At 44.7% G+C, this 18,825-nt stretch overlaps 2 protein-coding genes across 2 annotated transcripts; one reads left to right on the top strand and one right to left on the bottom strand.

The window, feature by feature from the left end:
- Positions 1–5,631: 5,631 nt before the first annotated feature.
- LOC121602691 lies at positions 5,632–7,123 on the top strand. The gene is made up of 2 exons (XM_041931464.1): positions 5,632–6,474; positions 6,995–7,123. Exons 1-2 carry the CDS (start codon positions 5,632–5,634, stop codon positions 7,121–7,123), a joined length of 972 nt encoding a protein of 323 aa, XP_041787398.1.
- A 5,450-nt stretch (positions 7,124–12,573) lies between these two features.
- On the bottom strand, positions 12,574–14,130 carry LOC121602690. The gene has a single exon (XM_041931463.1). It carries the CDS (start codon positions 14,128–14,130, stop codon positions 12,574–12,576), a length of 1,557 nt encoding a protein of 518 aa, XP_041787397.1.
- Between the last annotated feature and the right edge of the window lie 4,695 nt (positions 14,131–18,825).

Raw genomic sequence — 18,825 nt, forward strand, 5'->3', positions numbered from 1 at the left:
ACCAGAGCATTTGCACTCAGACAACGGGAAGAACTTTGAAGGAGCTAGGAACGAATTGAAGGAGTTATTCGAGCGGCTGTCCAATGAGGCCGAGATGGGCGCCATCGCAAAATCATGTGCTGAGCAAGGTATCCGATGGCACATGATACCACCCCGAGCACCACACTTTGGCGGTCTCTGGGAGGCTGCCGTGAAGACTGCAAACGTCATCTGTTTCGTCACCTTGGGAGCACACGCCTTTCCTTCGAGGGCTACTATACGGTGCTGCATCAGATCGAGGCTGCCATGAATTCTCGTCCTCTATTGCCGGTATCTGATGATCCTAATGATTTAGCTGCACTAACCCCGTCTCATTTTTTAATAGGCACGTCCATGGTTGCCTTGCCAGATCCCGATTTCCAACACGTACCTATGAACACTTACGAGCACCTGCAGAAGCTTCAACTACTAGTGCAGAAGTTTTGGAAGCACTGGCAGAAGGAGTATCTCCAGGAAATGCAGAAGGTCCCGCGATCGAACGCACGAGCTGATGACATCCAGCCTGGAAGGATGGTGATTGTGGTCGACGAGCTACTCCCTACCACACGTTGGCCGTTAGCGCGTATAACTGATACTCACCCCGGACTGGACGGACTTGTACGAGTTGTAACGTTGCGTACCGCCAAGGGAACGATTAAGCGTCCGATTACGAAAATTTGCGTTTTACCCACTAGTAATCACACACTTTAAAGAACGTTGAGTTGAAAGCACATGTTTATTAGAAGCGGAGCCGCCTTGACAGGTGAAAGTTTGTTATTGTTTTGCTGTTGATGTCCCATCAAGGCGGGGAGTATGTTTACGTTTCATGTTTTTAAATGCCCATAGTTCCGAGTGAAATATTTCACTTGCGTTATTTGCATATGCGTTTCACCGATAAACGAAACGATTGACAGGTGCTGTTTTTGTGTGTATTGGTAGGGAATTAGATCGCGGGAATAAGCTGCCATAATGATATTCATTCTTGTAACCGACCACGAAGGAGAAACGGCTCTCGACAGCGCGCGTTAAATAAAGTATGTAAAATTGTGAAAGCGTGTTCTGGTTTTCTTAAAAATATACCACAACGTAGGGATTTGCGCGATCAGCCAGTCTTTCATTCACCCCTCTCAATGTCCTGAATGTTGAATTTGTTTCTGTAAGCACTGCTTCTGTTTTACGTGCGTTAGGTAACCTTAAACCATCCTCAGTGCCGGGTCCCGATGGTATTCCCGCTGCTTTACTCTTTCATTGTCGTGAAGCACTAGCCCTTCCTGTTTCTTTCCTTTTTAATCTTTCTTTGTCCACGGCTACTTTTCAGAATATTTGGAAAACATGGGATAAGGCCAGTTTTTAAAAAGGGTGATCGCGGTTGCGTCTCTAATTATCGTGGCATATCTATTTTTTCGGCGTTCAGCAAAGTCTTTGAATCTGTGATTCGTTCACCTCTAATGGAAATGGTGAAATCGTGGATCATTTAAAATCAACATGGCTTTATGGCTGGCCGCTCCACCACTACTAATCTTATGGAATTTGTTTCCTCAGCACTCTCAAATCTGGACTCTGGCATGCAGGTTGATGCTGTGTATACCGATTTCAAAGCTGTGTTTGATAAAATTCCCTATTCTCTGCTCATTGCTAAATTCAAGAAACTTGGCTTCTCTCCTTTCTTTCTTGAATGGCTACAATCATTTCTATCAAAACGTTTTTGCTGTGTTAAATTGAATGACGGTTTCTCTTTATGAGTTTCATTGTTCGTCGGGTTTACCCCAGGGTAGTGTCTTGAGTCCTTTACTTTTTATTTTATTTGTCAATGATGTGTGCTCTGTTCTTCCATCCGATTCCTTCCTTATGTTTGCAGATGATTTAAAAATATTTTGTCCTATCACTGACTCTAATTCATGTGTCTCTCTTCAATGTATGTTAGACTCCTTCTCCTTTTGGTGTTCTGCTAACTTTCTCTCCCTGTATATCGATAAATGTGCTTGTATATCTTTCTCTCGGAGCTTAAATGTGTTGTCTCATAATTATTCACTAAACTCTGTTGTATTAAATCGTGTTAATGTCATTCGTGATCTTGGGGTTCACCTTGATGCAAAGCTGTCATTTAATCATCATATTGAGCGTACCATTAACCATGCCAATAGGGTACTAGGAATGATTTGTGCTATGGCAAATGATGTGCGTGACCCTATATGCCTTAAAGCCCTTTTCTGTAGCTTAGTCCGCCCTATTTTAGAATATGCTAGCATTGTGTGGTGCCCAGTCAGCTCGGTATGGATTAAAAGGGTTGAAAGTGTTCAACGCAGGTTTACCCGTATTGCCATTAGGCGTCTTTTAGGGCAATCGGGTGCTTCTCTTCCACGTTATAAAGTCCGATGCCGTATGCTTGGATTGATGACCCTGCATGATCGTCGCTCTGCTTCTCAAGCTTTGCTTATCAGTGGTTTGCTTCGGAACGAGATTGATTGTCCTTCACTTCTTAACAGAATACCGCTGTACGCGCCTGCTCGCTTTCTTCGACGCTGCGATTTCCTTCAAATCCCGTCGAGAAGAACGCTGTATGGCACCAATGATCCGTTTTTTCGATCCCTCCATCGCTTCAACAGTGCCTCTGGTGTGTTTGATTTTCATATTCCCCCTCAATCCCTTCGCCCCCTCTTCCTACAGTTCTTTGACTCCCTTTTTGTTTCCCCATCCTAATTCTTTCATCTTACTTGTGTTGGCTGTGTTACAAATTGCTTGCTGTCTAGTATATGTTTGTCTAGTTAGATTTAAGTATTTGTTTGTTATCATTAATTTTAAGTTTTAGTCAGTAAGTTTCCCTATATTTAGCCCTCTGAGGCAGATATTTGTATCTAAATAAATAAATAAATAAATAAATAAAAGTTTCAGCGACTCGATCGATTTTGCCATGAATCGCATGGATGCAGTATGTATGGGGTCACCGAGACCGTCAATGATGATATGCACCAGTTCAGTTTCTGGAATTGAAGCTGCCGCTGCGATGTGTTGCATGTCTAACAAATATCTTAGTTGTTGTTAGTGTGCTAACAAAGATTACTTCTTTAGAAGGCTTGTTGTTAAATTCATTTAGCAATTCGCCCTTCAACTCCTCTTAATTTTTTGGGTTAGTAGTTTGTGCCAATAAAACAGCTGTGCTCGTTAACGATCGACGTAAAAGCGGCAGTTTTTGAGGCTCTGGGACGTTTGTCATGACGAAAATGTCCTCAAGGGAACTTATCCAAGCACACACATCTTCACCGCCTTCCCCAGTGAATTTTAGCACATTTGTTTCTATATATTGAATAGTATTCATTGATATCGGTTTAAGGTGAGTTGATTGAAGCTCAGCTATTTCTTCTTCCAAAGATAAAATTTTTTTTCTAGCTCCAGGCGTTTTACTTTCATTTCGAGTGAGGCTATAGCAGCGGCTTCATCATTTGTGGTTATGTCATCACCATCTCCGCGTGTTTTATCAGCCGCCATTTCCTGACTTGGTGTCTTCTTCACGTTGTCTGCAAACAATTGTCGTAGCTGCGTCGCCTTTGCCGTCTCTGGGTATTCAATACCAGCTGCGTCTAATGGCCATTTTATTTCTTCTGTTGTAGGCATACTTGTAGATTAATCCCACTTCTGAGATGTAAACTAAGGTTCTTCCGACTTGTTTTATTCTGTGCCCGTTTTCAAATGACAGCCGTTGTCATGTCCTTTTGACAGCTAACGATAAGGTGTACATTTTAAGGTGAGGTTGACCAAGGTTAATATTTATGATACGTCTACAGCTCGGCCTTTCCTGACTTCATTCATTTCCTGACTCAATTCCTATGCTATTACCGTATTAATACACGATGCGCAATCTCAGATTGCGCATATATTCGTTTTATCAAATCATATATGTCATTTCGCGTAGCCAACCCTGAGCTATAAACGTCATTTCCATACAATTTCAGATTGCGCCAAGATTGCGCATAATTTTCAAGATTATATGTCCGAGATATATAAATTTTTTTTGACAGATAATTATATCAAACCGACCCGTTTGACAGATAAATATATGCGCAATCTGAGATTGCGCATCGTCTATTGCTACGGTGAAATTGTATCGAAATGACGTTTATAGCTCAGGGTTGGCTACGCGAAATGACATATGTTTTGATAAAACGAATACATGCGCAATCTGAGATTGCGCATCGTGTATTAATACGGTTAGTGTTGCCCAAGATTGTTTGTAAAGAGTCAATTGCTACCAGGGAGAGGGACTATCCATCGTCTTATTTTATCAGCTTCCAAGATTCCGTCATAAGCTATTTGAGTCATTTGACACCCATCAATGTCACGGACGACGTACCGGTCGTTTGGAAGTCTTTTGTGTATGACATAGGGGCCCTTGTATCGAGCAATAAATTTTTTGTTTGAATTAACGGTGTTATCTATAATGCGTATGACCACAAATTCCCCTTCACTAAACACAGGTGCTGGTGTAGATTTGATTGCATGTTGTCGTTCATTAATCCCCTGATGCTTGGTAATATTCGATGCTATGGTTCGTATTATATTGAAATCCCTAGGTGAAGCTTGATTTTGATCATTTAGGTATTCTGTCAGTTCATCTAGAATCGGTCCTCGTTGTTCTGTTCCAAATAAAAGTACGGATGGAGAGAAGTGAGTAGATGCGTGAATTGTATTATTGAGCGCATATTCGACCGATGGAATTTGAACTGTCCAATCAGCATGATTAGTCGGATTCGTATGTTTGCTTAAAATAGGTCGTAGGACGCGGTTGACCCGTTCTACTTGCCCATTTGCCTGAGGGGATCCTGTTGCGTTAAGTATATGTGTAATTCCTCGTGATGATACAAAATTTGAAAAATCGTCGGACGTAAAACATGTAGCTCTATCGCTAAATATTCGCTTAGGGCGACTGTAATATGACATGTATAATTTAAGAGCATTGCACACTTCACGGGTGCTTGTAGCTATTGTTGAGTATAACTTTGTAAACTTTGTGAAACTATCTATAACTACTAGCAAATGTTTCTTCTTTGAATCTATTGAAGGAAGAGGACCTATGAAATCGATATGTAATGTATCAAAGGTGTTGGGTGCGTACGTGCAGGGTACTCACGCGCCCTCTCTGCGAGAGTTTTTTCTCTCGTCGGTTGATGGGCACGAGTGTCCTAGCGAGAGATTCGTCCCGATCCGCGATCCTGATTCTTACTCGTTACACGATCGGGATGCGAGCGGCAGTCGGGATACAGCTAGCAACGAATGTGGTGTGGTGTCAGTAACAAGGCGGAAATAAATTAACTTTATTTATTGTAGCTTATCTAATTTACGTTGTGTCGTAAACACTTATTCGGTCACATATCACACGGCAACGTAAAAGTGGCGACGAGAACAATTTACTTTAACGTGTGTTCAGTTTAACGTGTGCAAGTGTATCAAACATAGGACCACCGTGTCGCAAGCGTCGTAGGATGGAGCAAGCCGACGCAAACCAGATGGATTTTTGCGGACGTTGACCCGCGCCGATTATCGCAAAATCGTGCCAGCGTACCAGGCGTGTCTATGCCAAATTTCGCGCATCGAGAAGGAGCATCAGCAGTACCGCCGATGATAATCCAGCCGCCATCGCAGCCTACGTCGACGCCATCGCAGCCTACGTCGACGCCATCGCAGCCTACGTCGACGCCATCGCTAATCAATGCGTCACCAGGCATCATTAGCAGTGCGGATAGTGCAACGATGCTGCAAATGATGAATTTGCTTCAACAGCAAATGGCACAGCAGCAGCAGCTGCTTAATGATTTTCTTCACGCGCGCATGCCGAGCCAATGCGCCCCACCCACCACGTTGCAGCCTGAACAAATAATTGATACTCTGTCTCACCACATTTCAGAGTTTCAATACAACAAGGAGACTGGTATAACCTTCAAAAGCTGGTTTTCACGCTATCTCGACCTGTTCCAGAAGGACGCGGCAAGGATCGACGACGCAGCCAAAGTGCGATTGTTGCTGCGCAAACTGGGACCATCCGAGCACGATCGCTACTTAAGCTTCATCATGCCGAGCCGCCCGCCGGATTTTTCACTCGAGCAGACTGTGGAAAAACTTACATGCCTGTTCGACACCCAAGAATCACTGCTGAGCAAGCGGTTCAAATGCTTGCAGATCATGAAGACGCGGACCGAGGATCATCTCAGCTATGCGTGTCGAATTAACAAGGCGTGTGTCGAGTTCGAGCTAAAGAAGTTGAACGAGGAAGAGTTCAAGTGTTTGCTGTACGTGTGCGGGTTGAAAGACGAGATCGACGCAGACATCAGGACGCGACTGCTAGCCCGCATTGAGGATAAGGCCTTGACCTTGCAACAGCTTTCTTCAGAGTGCCATCGGTTAATCAACCTGAAAAAGGATAGCGCAATGATCGAGGCACCGGTACCAGAGCGTGTTCTAGCAGTAAACACAAAAATGCATCGCGCACCATGTCAGTTCCAACCCAAGCGCGACAATCCTACTACCCCGTGTTGGTCGTGCGGAGGGCTGCATTGGAGCCGCGATTGCCCGTACAAGCAACACCGATGCACAACTTGTTCCCGGACGGGCCACAAAGAAGGCTATTGCAACACCATAAGATCCCGTAAGCCCGGCAAACGCCCCTGGAAGCAGCTTAAAACACAATTAAGGATGGTGACAGTGAACGTCCAGAGTGTACAGCAACGGCGCAGATTCGTGTCACTTACGATGAATGGTACAGCGGTTCGTATGCAGTTGGACACGGCTTCCGACATTACTGTGATAGATCACACAACGTGGAAGCTCATTGGCAGTCCCCAGTTAGCAGCACCATCCGTAATCGCTAGAACCGCCTCAGGTGCTAACCTATCCTTGGAAGGAGAGTTTCCGTGCACTGTCGAAGTGAATGGACAGGCAAAGCAAACCGTGATTCGCGTCTCTAAATCGCGTTTGTTACTTTTAGGTGCTGATGTTATCGACGCGTTTGCTCTATGGTCGGTTCCGATGGACAGTTTTTGTTGCCACGTTACAGGTACGTCTACCACGCCGAAGCAATGGCAAGAACGGTTCCCAACAGTCTTTCAAGGAATAGGCCTATGTAAAAAGGCAGGGGTTACCTTGACGCTGAAAGACAACTGCCGTCCAGTCTTTCGTCCAAAAAGACCCGTTGCATACGCTATGCAAGAGCCTGTAAATCTAGAGCTTGATAGGCTAGAAAAGTTGGGCATAATAACACCTGTAAAGTTTTCTGAATGGGCAGCACCGGTAGTAGTGGTTAAGAAGGCAAACGGAAAATTCGGCTATGTGGCGATTATTCCACTGGGTTGAACGAAGCGCTAAGACCACATGATTACCCGTTACCACTCCCAGAGGACATATTTTCAAGGCTATCCAACTGCACCATGTTCAGCAAAATCGACTTAACGGACGCCTTTCTCCAAGTCGAAATCGATCCTCAATACAGACCGCTACTTACCATAAATACCCATAGAGGCTTGTACCACTACAACCGCCTACCGCCCGGCATCAAAGTTGCTCCTGCTGCCTTCCAGCAACTTATGGATACAATGCTCGCAGGGCTTAAGGGCGTATCAGGATATCTTGACGATATCATCGTAGGAGGAAGTAGCGAACACGAGCATGACACAAATTTGGCAGAAGTATTACACAGGCTTCAAGAATATGGATTTACGATACGATCCGATAAATGTGCTTTTAAACAGCAGAAAATCACGTACCTTGGACACGTGATCGATAGCCACGGGTTACGACCAGATCCGTCAAAAATCGAGCTTATAAAGAAGCTCCCTGAACCGAAAGACATATCCGGTGTGAGATCATTTCTGGGAGCAATTAATTATTACGGGAAGTTCATCCCGAATATGAGGAAGCTGCGATATCCGTTAGACAATTTGCTTAAGGCAAATAATTCATTCTGCTGGACGCCAGAATGCAAAAAGGCGTTCGCAACGTTCAAGTCTCTCCTATCGTCCGACCTACTTCTAACGCACTATGATCCACGGCAGAAGATAATCGTTTCTGCAGACGCTTCGTCCATCGGCCTTGGCGCAACGATTAGCCACGCGTATCCTGGAGGTGCAATGCGCGTAATTCAACATGCTTCCCGCGCCCTCAGTGAAGCAGAGCGTCATTACAGCCAAATCGATCGCGAAGGCTTGGCTATCATCTTCGCTGTAAAAAAGTTTCATAAAATGATCTTCGGCAGGCGTTTTGTTCTTCAAACGGACCATCGACCTCTTCTTCATATTTTCGGCTCGAAGAAGGGTATCCCGACCGTCACCGCAAACCGTTTGCAGCGTTTCGCACTCACTCTTCTAGCGTATGATTTCAGCATGGAGTATGTACGCACCGATGACTTTGGAAACGCTGACTTGCTTTCGCGCCTGATCAACACACAAGCCAAACCTGAAGAAGACACCGTGATCGCATGCATAGAAACAGACATCAAAGCAATGGTGGTAAGTGCGATTCATAACACTCCACTTCATTTTGCAGACCTTATCAGAGAAACACGGAAAGACCCCCTACTGCAAAAGCTCGTGCATTACATACGTGAAGGATGGCCCAGTAATGCAACCTACACAGGGGAATTGTCTCGTTTCTTCGCACGCAAGGATGCTTTATCAACCGTTGATGGTTGTATTTTGTTCGGGGAGAGGGTGGTGATTCCTCGAGTCCTACAACAGCAATGTCTGCAACAAATACACCACGGTCATCCTGGCATACAACGGATGAAAGCATTGGCCAGAAGCTACCTTTATTGGCCATCCTTGGACGCTGACATCACGGAATGGGACAAAACATGTAACGCGTGCCAAGCAGTTGCACGATCACCCCCTCACTCAAACCCCGTTCCTTGGCCAAAAGCTGCAGGTCCATGGCAGCGCATTCATGTGGACTATGCTGGTCCACTAGATGGAGATTTCTACCTCATCGTAGTAGATTCGTTCACGAAATGGCCTGAAGTATTTCGAACGAGCAGCACTACATCCGCAGCAACCATCGGCATCTTACACGGAATATTCGCCCGGTTCGGTGTACCAACCACTCTAGTATCTGATAACGGTACGCAGTTTACGAGCGAAGATTTTAAGTTTTTTTGCTTCCAGAACGGCATCGAGCACATAACGACGGCACCCTATCATCCGCAGTCTAACGGGCAGGCTGAAAGGTTCGTTGATACTTTCAAGCGGACCGTTAAGAAAATATCAGCCGATGGGAGAACGATGCAAGAGGCGCTGGATGCATTCCTACTGTCCTACCGAAGTACTCCGAGCTCCGTGTTAGAAGGGCTAAAATCACCAGCGGAGATAATGTTTGGCAGACCAATGCGTACAACCTTAGACCTATTACGTCCACCACTCGCAGGAGGGTTAACAGACAGTCCAGTAGCAGCTAAACGCAGGGAATTTCGCCCGTCCGACCTGGTATATGTTAAGTGTTACTCTCGCAACGGTTGGAGTTGGACAGCTGGGACCATTGTTAGCCGCATTGGAAACGTAATGTACAACGTCAGGACAGTCGATAGAAAGACCATAAGAAGCCACGTGAACCAGCTGCGCGAGCGCTGTGAACGTCATCATCATCGTCATCGTGAATCATCGGAGTCTGACGGTTTACCGCTAGATATTCTTTTGGATTCCTACCACCTTACTCCGCAACCGACGACTTCAACAGCCAAACCATCATCAGCATCGCTACAGCATACTACATCACACACACGAGCGTATCGTCTGCATCACACCCACAAACGTCAGCAGTCATCGATCCGCGTACGGCCTCAAACGCGGAACCGCTGCATCCAACGAATTCCCCAATTCCGGTACAAGCTCCAACCCGAGAACCACGTCGCTCTTCTAGGCATAGAAGGCCGCCCAGTAGGTTCGACCTGTACAGGCGTTTTTAAAAGAGGGGAGATGTTGGGTGCGTACGTGCAGGGTACTCACGCGCCCTCTCTGCGAGAGTTTTTCTCTCGTCGGTTGATGGGCACGAGTGTCCTAGCGAGAGATTCGTCCCGATCCGCGATCCTGATTCTTACTCGTTACACGATCGGGATGCGAGCGGCAGTCGGGATACAGCTAGCAACGAATGTGGTGTGGTGTCAGTAACAAGGCGGAAATAAATTAACTTTATTTATTGTAGCTTATCTAATTTACGTTGTGTCGTAAACACTTATTCGGCCACATATCACACGGCAACGTAAAAAAAGGGATTGGCAATTTTAGGTGTAGTGTATAAGTTTTTATGATTAGTTTTCACGGGGGCTGAATATATTACACATTTCATACAGTTTTAATGTAATTGTGAATTCTAGTTTTCATTTGTGGAAAATCATAATTCTTATTGACTTATAAATAGCATTTATCTACTGCCAGATGTCCTATTTTTTCATGAATATAGCGAATTACATTGTTAATCATTTATGATGGAACATAGAATTTAAATCGACCTGGTGAAGACTCTTTGTATACTACTCCATCACGAAGAGTGAAATCACTTACTGACCTTATTGTAGTTCAGTTTTTAATTTTTGAATATTTACATCACGAGCTTGTGCAATCCGTAATTGGAAATCTATATCAAGATCATCTATCACTGCTACGTGTTCTATTCGACTTAACGCATCTACATGAGGCATAGATGATCCCGGCCTATGTTGCATTGAATAGTCATAATTTTCTAGGAATAATGACCAACGAGCGATTTTTGCTGATACATTGCGGTTCTGCAGTGTTTGGACCAGTGAGTTACAATCTGTCACTATTTTTATGGGAATGCCATGGACGTAAGTGTGAAATCTTTTGAGTGCATAAATTACTGAAAGTGTCTCTAGCTCATAACTATGTAATTGGCTTCATCGTCTGATGTTGTTTTAGAAAATTAAGCAATTGGGTGAAACTTATCATCGTCTTGTTTTTGTAGTAAAACCGATCCAAAACCAGTAGAACTTGCATCGCAATGTAGTTCCGTTTCTCTACTAGGGTCGTAAATTGACAGCACAGGTGATTGAATAAGTTTATTTCGTAAAGTCTCGAATGATTGAATGCATTCATTAGTAAACTCAAATGATACTTTTTCTTTTAATAGGTTTGTTAGCGGTTTTGCAATACTTGAAAAAGATGGAACGAACCGTCGAAAAAATGAAAATAAGCCTAAGCACTGTTGAACTTGTTTCTTGTTATGAAGAAAGGGGTAGTTTTTAATTGATTTTATATGATGTTCACTCGGACGTATTCCTAAACAGTTTGCAGTATAACCAAGGTATTCTAGTTCCCTTTGGGCAAATTTGCATTTGTCGAGTCGTAATTCCAGACCATTCTTGCGTATCGCGCTTAACACTTGTCCGATCAGTTCGAGATGTTGGTCGAAATCTTTTGAAGCAATCAAAATGTCGTCTATATACACTACCAATTCCCCTCGATCTATAAATTCTCTAAGTACCGAATTAATAAAGCGTTGGAACTCAGCCGGAGCATTTTTCAATCCGAAGGGCATGCGAGTATATTCGTACTGCCCATCAGGAGTAACGAACGCCGTATATTTAATCGATTCTTCATGCATAACTAACTGATGAAATCCGCTTTTGAGGTCTAATAACGTAAAGTATTGTTTATGTTCCAAATGTTCTAGGCAAGTGTCTATAAGAGGCAATGGAAAATTATCACGAACGGTTACTTTATTTAATGGTCTGTAATCAACACTGTTTCGTCGCGCGAATAGTTTTCGGATAAAGTTTCCTTTTCTTTCTTTGGTTTTTGCTGCTAATAATTACCGAAGCCGTTGTAAGAAATTGCTGGTGATGAAGAGAGAGAAAAAGCCTTTTCGCCCTCTATTTATTAATTTAACATCGATAGAGATGTGTACATCAACGGGCGCGGATGTGATCCGATCCGCAGTTCAAATCTGCACGATTCGCGTAGCTGCTCGAACATCCTCCCCACCTTGACCAATGTCAACAAAAAGTTGCTTTCTAGACTACACGTGGTTTTCGCTATCAGTTCTGAGCGGTAAAACGCATATTTTCGTGATCGGTCGCGTAATTATTCCCTTAACTGTCTTAAGCGTAACGACGCGTACTATCTCGTCTTCACCGGGATGGATTTCAACGATACGCGCGAGAGGCCAACGGGTGGTGGGTAACGATTCGTCCATGAGGATCACTAACCTGCCGGGAAGTATGTTGCTGTTGTTGCTGCCACCACTTGCATAACTTTTTTGCATTTCTTGTAGATACTCAGTGGCCCAATGCTTCCAAAAACGCTGAACCAAAAGCTGCCACTTCTGAAGATCATCCAGCGTGCAGGATTTCAGCTGGTGTAGTCCGGTTCAGGCACGGCGAACATCGATGTACAATAAGGAAGTGTGCCGGTGTGAGTGCAGCTAGCTCGTTGGGATCGTCGGACAAAGGCAACAGCGGACGGGAATTCATCGCTGCTTCGATTTGGTGGAGCACAGTGCAGTAGCCTTCGTACGACAGCCGCGTATTGCCCAGGTGACGATAGAGGTGTCGCTTCGCCGTTTTTACTGCTGCTTCCCATAATCCGCCGAAGTGTGGAGCCTTTGGTGGGTTGAAATGCCAAGTGATTCCCCGGTCAGCGCATCTGGTAGCCACGGTGTTGCGGTGTTGTTCGTCGTTGAACAGCTCAAAAACTCCTTCAGTTCACGTTCTGCGCCTTCGAAGTTTTTCCCATTATCAGAATGGATGTGGGCTGGCAATCCGCGTCGTGATGTGAATCGGCGTAGCGCTGCTAAGAATCCCGCCGTTGTGAGGTCTCCTACGAGTTCCAAGTGCACAGCTTTCGTAGCGAAACACACGAAAACGCACAGATAGCTCTTAATAGCTGCTGCCTTCCGGTGCGCTGGCTTCAAGTAGAATGGACCGGCGTAATCCACTCCGGTTACAGAAAAAGGTCGGCTCGGTGTGATGCGGGATGGTGGAAGCTGGCCAACCGGCTGCCGGGCGAGTATGGGATCTTGCCGAATACAGCGGAAGCAGTTCCTTGCGATGCTTTTTACCAAGCGACGTCCGTCCAGTGGCCAATACAGCTCTCTAATGCGGGATAGCAATAGCCTTCCACTAGCATGTTTCATCTCTTCATGATAATCTTCCGCAAGTAGACGAGTGAATTTGTGGTTCGTCGGTAGAACAGCTGGATGCTTGGACTGATACGGTAGTTGCGACAAGTTCAATCGTCCTCCCACCCGTATTACCTCTTCTGTATCCAGGAATGAGGTAAGTTTTCGTAAAGGTGATTGTTTCATCAATGCTTCTCCCTTTTTTAGCTGCTTGATTTCCGCGGAAAATGCATCTTGCTGGGCTAGTCTGCAAAGCACAGTTTTTGCAGCATCCACGTACTTGGGCGTGATCGTTTTGGATGCATTGGTGTGCGGTATCGGTCGCTGTGATCGCGCCTTCTGCTTGGTGTTGCGCACAAACCGTATGCAGTATGCAATGATGCGTACCATTCTAGTGAAGGATGCAGAAATGCCAAACCATGGATGAGTTTGTGTACAAACTAAAGCGGCACTCACCTGGCGTGTTTCTAGGTCCGCCTCATCGCTTGGTTCTGGATCTGAGCTGGGCCAATGGGACGAAGGTTGCACAAGCCAATCTGGACCGTTATTCCAAAGCTGATTCTGCGTGAAGTGTGCTGCCGACATGCCTCGGGAAACCAAGTCAGCAGGATTGGATGTGCCAGGAACGTGCCTCCATTGCCTTGGATGAGAGTAGTGTTGCACCTCAGCTACGCGATTTGCCACGAACGTCTTCCAGGAGTTGGGAGGTGACGCAATCCATTTTAGCGTAACTGTTGAGTCGGACCAGAAAAACGATTCGGCGCACACGATCTGCATTGCCTCCTTGACGCGATGATGCAGATGGGCGCCCAGGACAGCTGCGCTTAGTTCAAGCCTCGGCAACGTGACGCGCTTCAGTGGTGCCACTCGAGACTTCGAAGCTAATAGGCTGATGCGGACTTCTCCCGCCGCGTTTTCACAACGAGCGTAGACACATGCTCCGTAGGCGGCCTCAGAAGCATCGGTAAATGTGTGAAATTCTACTGTTGCATCTGGTAACATTCCACACCGTCTAGACAGGTCTAATTTCGATACGCACACGCACTGCCCAGTACCGGAATAGCTAACGCCAAAACGGACTGCGGTTGCAGTGTGCAATAAGAGACGCGTGTCCGCGACTCTATCGAATGGTTCCCACATTTTGCCACCTTACAAAATAACAGGGAACCGATGACAATTTCGGTTCCCACAACAAAATGCAACATTGGCAAAACGGCTTCAGGTATCTCGCCTGACGTGAAACTAATGAAACTAATAAATAGAACGCATCATGTCCGGAACTAAGATCATATAAATATCAAAAAGGTCCGAGTTATTACATGGCGACCGTGACAGGACATACGCGTAAACGTGATGTTGTAGAACAGTGAAACAGTGAACACAGTGAAAAGTGAAACGTAAAAAGTGAAACAGTACGCAATGTGCTCTCCTCAGTAATCGGAAATTTTTATAGCATAGCTGAGTTGAATATATGTTGTTCGCTGATTTTAAATCTGAGTATAGGGGAAAAGTGCAAAAAAAAAAAACCATACATAATGAGTGACTCTATCGAGTCAGATTTAGTCAAAAGTATCAATTGGGTACTTCACATAGTAAAGAATAGAATCGATAAATCTGAGCTCGAAGAGGAGGTTAAAGATGAGCTCCACGAAACCGCAATTTCAATCTTGGTAAGCTCCATGGAGAATAACTTGCCACTAGAAGAAGTGCAACACCAACTAGTGCGAGCACATTTACTGTGGTCAAGTGTTGTGAAATTGATTAATGGTAACGCCAAGAACATGTCAATGGAAGAATAGTGATTATAATTAAAAACAAAAAAAACAATATAGATGTGAATAAAAAGACGTGTAAAAACTTAGTGAATGAAAATGACGCGCGCAGAAATGGAGAACGAATTGAACGATATATTGGTAAGAATCCAGAAATTAGTGACGCGAGTGAAAAAGAGCGGTGGCAACGGTACTAATCAGACTTTGATATAGAAGAAGCCACAACGGACGTCATCCAAGAAATAAGTATGACGATAAACTTTTATTTCGATGTGGAAAATTTGTGAAAAATAGTTATCTTGAAAAACAATGTTGAAAACCTGTGAAAATAGTTATCTGTGAAGGGAATGAAATCAAAACAGTGATCGTGTCAGAAAACGGTTCCCTGACGTTTAAAATGTGTCGGTCATATAACAGGCACACCGCCGTTACAGGTGATGCCCAAGTTAACGTAATTAACACGCTTGAAAAACATAGCCATGATCACGAAGAGCATGATTGGAAGCTCTGGCTAATACTTGCACTCATTGTTGTTAAGCTCGTAATAATACTCTGGAAAGAGTACAAGGCAGCAATGAGAAGGCAAGCAATACGTGCAGTGAACCTAAGAACAAGTACGCAAAATATTAAACATTTAAAACGAAAAGTGATGTGATGAAAAGTGTCAAAGTTGTAATGAGTGACAAATATGATGAAACAATTCCCGACTGCAACGGAAGTTTCAAACCATTCCCGACTGCAACGGAAGTTTTAAACCATTCCTGACTGCAACGGAAGTTCCAATCCATTCCTGACTGCAACGGAAGTTAAGAAACCATCCCCGACTGCAACGGAAGTGCGAAAAAAAATTCCTGACTCCAAGAAGCATTCCTGAATACATCGATGCATAATAAAGGTACTGTAAGTGAACTATATTTACTATATAATATATAAATACAAAATACACTAATATACAGTTGTAAGGTACGACCGCAGAATCCGATATCGGTCTATAGACGAGGTAAATAGGCCTTTCTAGAACGCGGTAAACTGCTTCCGCAAAAAGTACGATTTGCGAGAAAAATAGAAATGAGAGCGACAAACGAGAGAGCGTGAGAGATAGAAAGAGAGAGAGAGAAGAAAGGTCAGTAGCAAAAAGAAAGTCGAATGATACGGAAGCAAATAAACTATTTTTTTATGCGATCTTTTCAAAAGTGCATGTAAAAAAGGTTTTGCAAAAATATTTACTTTCCGCATCGTAACGCTACTCAACAATAAAAATTAGTTTGTTAACACAATACTAAAAGTGATCGTGAATCTCTACCTGCATCGAGTGCTTGTTCTGCCAGATGATGGAACGCAAAACGAAGCACGACGAAGAGGCTGGACCGTCACGGGAATCGAAGCCGACGACGCAGCGTATTCCCGAAAGTAAGAACGAGACCGGCGACGTTGTGGATGCCGTATTGGCCGTTGCAGCGAGAGTGGAGATGATCGAGGAACGAGAATCGGCGCAGCAGACGCACACCACTAAGCAGACACGTGGTGCGCAGCAACTGAAGCTAAACGGTGAGAAAAGAAGTAAACGAAATCGAGCAAGGAGAAAAGCATCAATGCGCTTGTAGCCAAATACGACGCAGAGATGCGAGTGAAAGATAACGAGATTGAGAATTTGCGTTTGGAGGTATCCAAATTGAAACGCAATCAGCGTCGTCCCGTTGATAACCCTTGCGTGACAAGTCGTAGTGCAACAAAGGGGATGGACGAGGATGAGAGCAGCACGGCGAGTGAGGATTTATCTAGCGGTGATCGTGAGCTCGTTGAAAGTGATATGGAAACGGAGGTTGAAGAAAAACCCCTTACGCGTCGTCAAGAATCGGCACGTAAACGTTTATCGATGCCATTACCCCGTTTAGTGGTGCCCCGAGGATTGGCCGGCGTTTATTAGCTGTTTCGAGGACACGACAAAAGCATGTGGCTTTTCTAACCTCGAAAACTTACAACGATTGAGACAAAGCCTAAGTGGAGACGCATTGGACGGTAAATGGAACGTTGATGCTCGCGGATGCTGTTCCGGATATAATAAAGGAGCTGCGAAATTTATTTGAGAAACCTCGTCGTATCCTGAAGGCGCTGTTACGCAAGGTTCGAGCTGTACCTGCTCCGGATGCTGATCGACTGGAGACGTTTATAACGTTCGGACTCGCAGTGAAACAATTGGTCGGACACATCGTGGGTGCGAAGCTGACGGAGCATTTAAGCAATCCGTTGCTCGTCGAAGAGCTGGAGGAGAAGCTCCCTCCAGGTTACCAGTTGGATTGGGTAAGATATAAACGACATAGGCGTGGAAAATCTCTACAAGTGTTTTAAAGCTACCTGACTGCCCTTACGGAGGATATCACGGAAGTGAAGGATTTTGGAAGCCACAAGACCAACAGAGGAAATTTCCGTTCCGGGACCCGTGCAAACCTAAATCATCATGCAATCGAAAACAGGACGTCAAAAGTGTTACGTTTGCAACAGCATTTCGCACAAGGTGAGAGAATGTAACGAATTTAAGAATCTTTCAGTACTAAGCCGGCTGGACTACGTAAGGAAAAATTCGTTGTGCGAGAACTGTCTGAACAATCACGGAAGAGCTGTGTGTCGGTTTAGGCGTGCATGCGGTTTGAGGGATGCAACGATCACCACCATCCTTTGCTGCATCAGACGTCTACCCTAGTGGAAGCTGCGTGCAACGCACATCGTGGAAAATATCCTTCCACGGTTTTTCGAACGATGCCAGTTACGTTATCGGCGGGTGATCGTACTTATGATACGGTGGCCTTTCTGGACGAAGGGGCTTCGGGAACATTATTGAGGATGAAGTTGCTGATGCGCTTGCATTCAAGGCGTGAATGAGCCGCTAGTGGTGAGCTGGAGTGCAGACGTCGAACGACGGGAAGATAAGTCAAGGAAAATCGATGTCGTCTTATCCACAAGAGGATCATCAGAGAGCTTTCTACTAAGGGAGCACGAACCGTGGAAAAGCTTGTGCTTCCTTCTCAAAGAGAGTCCTATCGTTATCTACAGCAGCAATACCCACACCTGAAAGGTGTGCCAATTGAAGAAGCGGCAAATGAGCCTGTGAGGATACTGCTAGGACTAGACAACCTCATTTATTTGCCCCGATGGAGTCGAAAATTGGCAAGCCAGGAGAGCCAATCGCCGTGAAAAGCAAGATCGGTTGGTCAATTATTTATTTTTTTTTTTTTTTTTTTTTTTTTACAAACTGGCTGTCTGAAATTAATTCTTAACAACAAACCTATTAACGAAACTTTTAAATATTGCTCGGAGGATGGATCGGAAGGATGGTAAGGAGAGGTGTTGGTCATACAGGTGTGCGCAGGAATTAAACAATCTCACAGCGCGTAATAAAGGATCATTTAAACCAACTGAAGTGCGTCGATTTGGAATAAATAAAGGAGCACGAGGGCGTAAGAAACAGGTGGAACATAGAAATGCAGGGATGAAAGAATGATTTGTGAATCCACAGCATTAGATATGAGCGAACAACAAACATTATTTGGGAAATGTGACGGCGTTTTGCTAATGAGTCCAGACCCAGATGGCATCTTGCTCATAGTCCGGTAGGGTGTCTGACGTGTAGCCGGGCATTTTTGCTCACCATATACCGAGTAAATGATCTCTGCACTCTTTCTATGCGGTCAATCGTTGTAAATGAGCTGGGGCACCAAACAACAACACAGTATTCCAAATCGGTCTTACTAACGAACAATATAACGCTTTTAAACACAGAGGGTCGGTATGCGGATTGAAAAACGTTTTATCATACCGATTGTTTACGAGCCTTTTTAACGGTAAACATCAAGTGATCGAGGAATGATAACCTGCTATCGAAAGTTACACAAGATCTTTTATCGAGAGTACACGATTTATTGCTATA

The sequence above is a fragment of the Anopheles merus genome, unplaced genomic scaffold (genome assembly GCF_017562075.2).
Source record: "Anopheles merus strain MAF unplaced genomic scaffold, AmerM5.1 LNR4000571, whole genome shotgun sequence".
Lineage (NCBI taxonomy): Eukaryota > Metazoa > Arthropoda > Insecta > Diptera > Culicidae > Anopheles > Anopheles merus.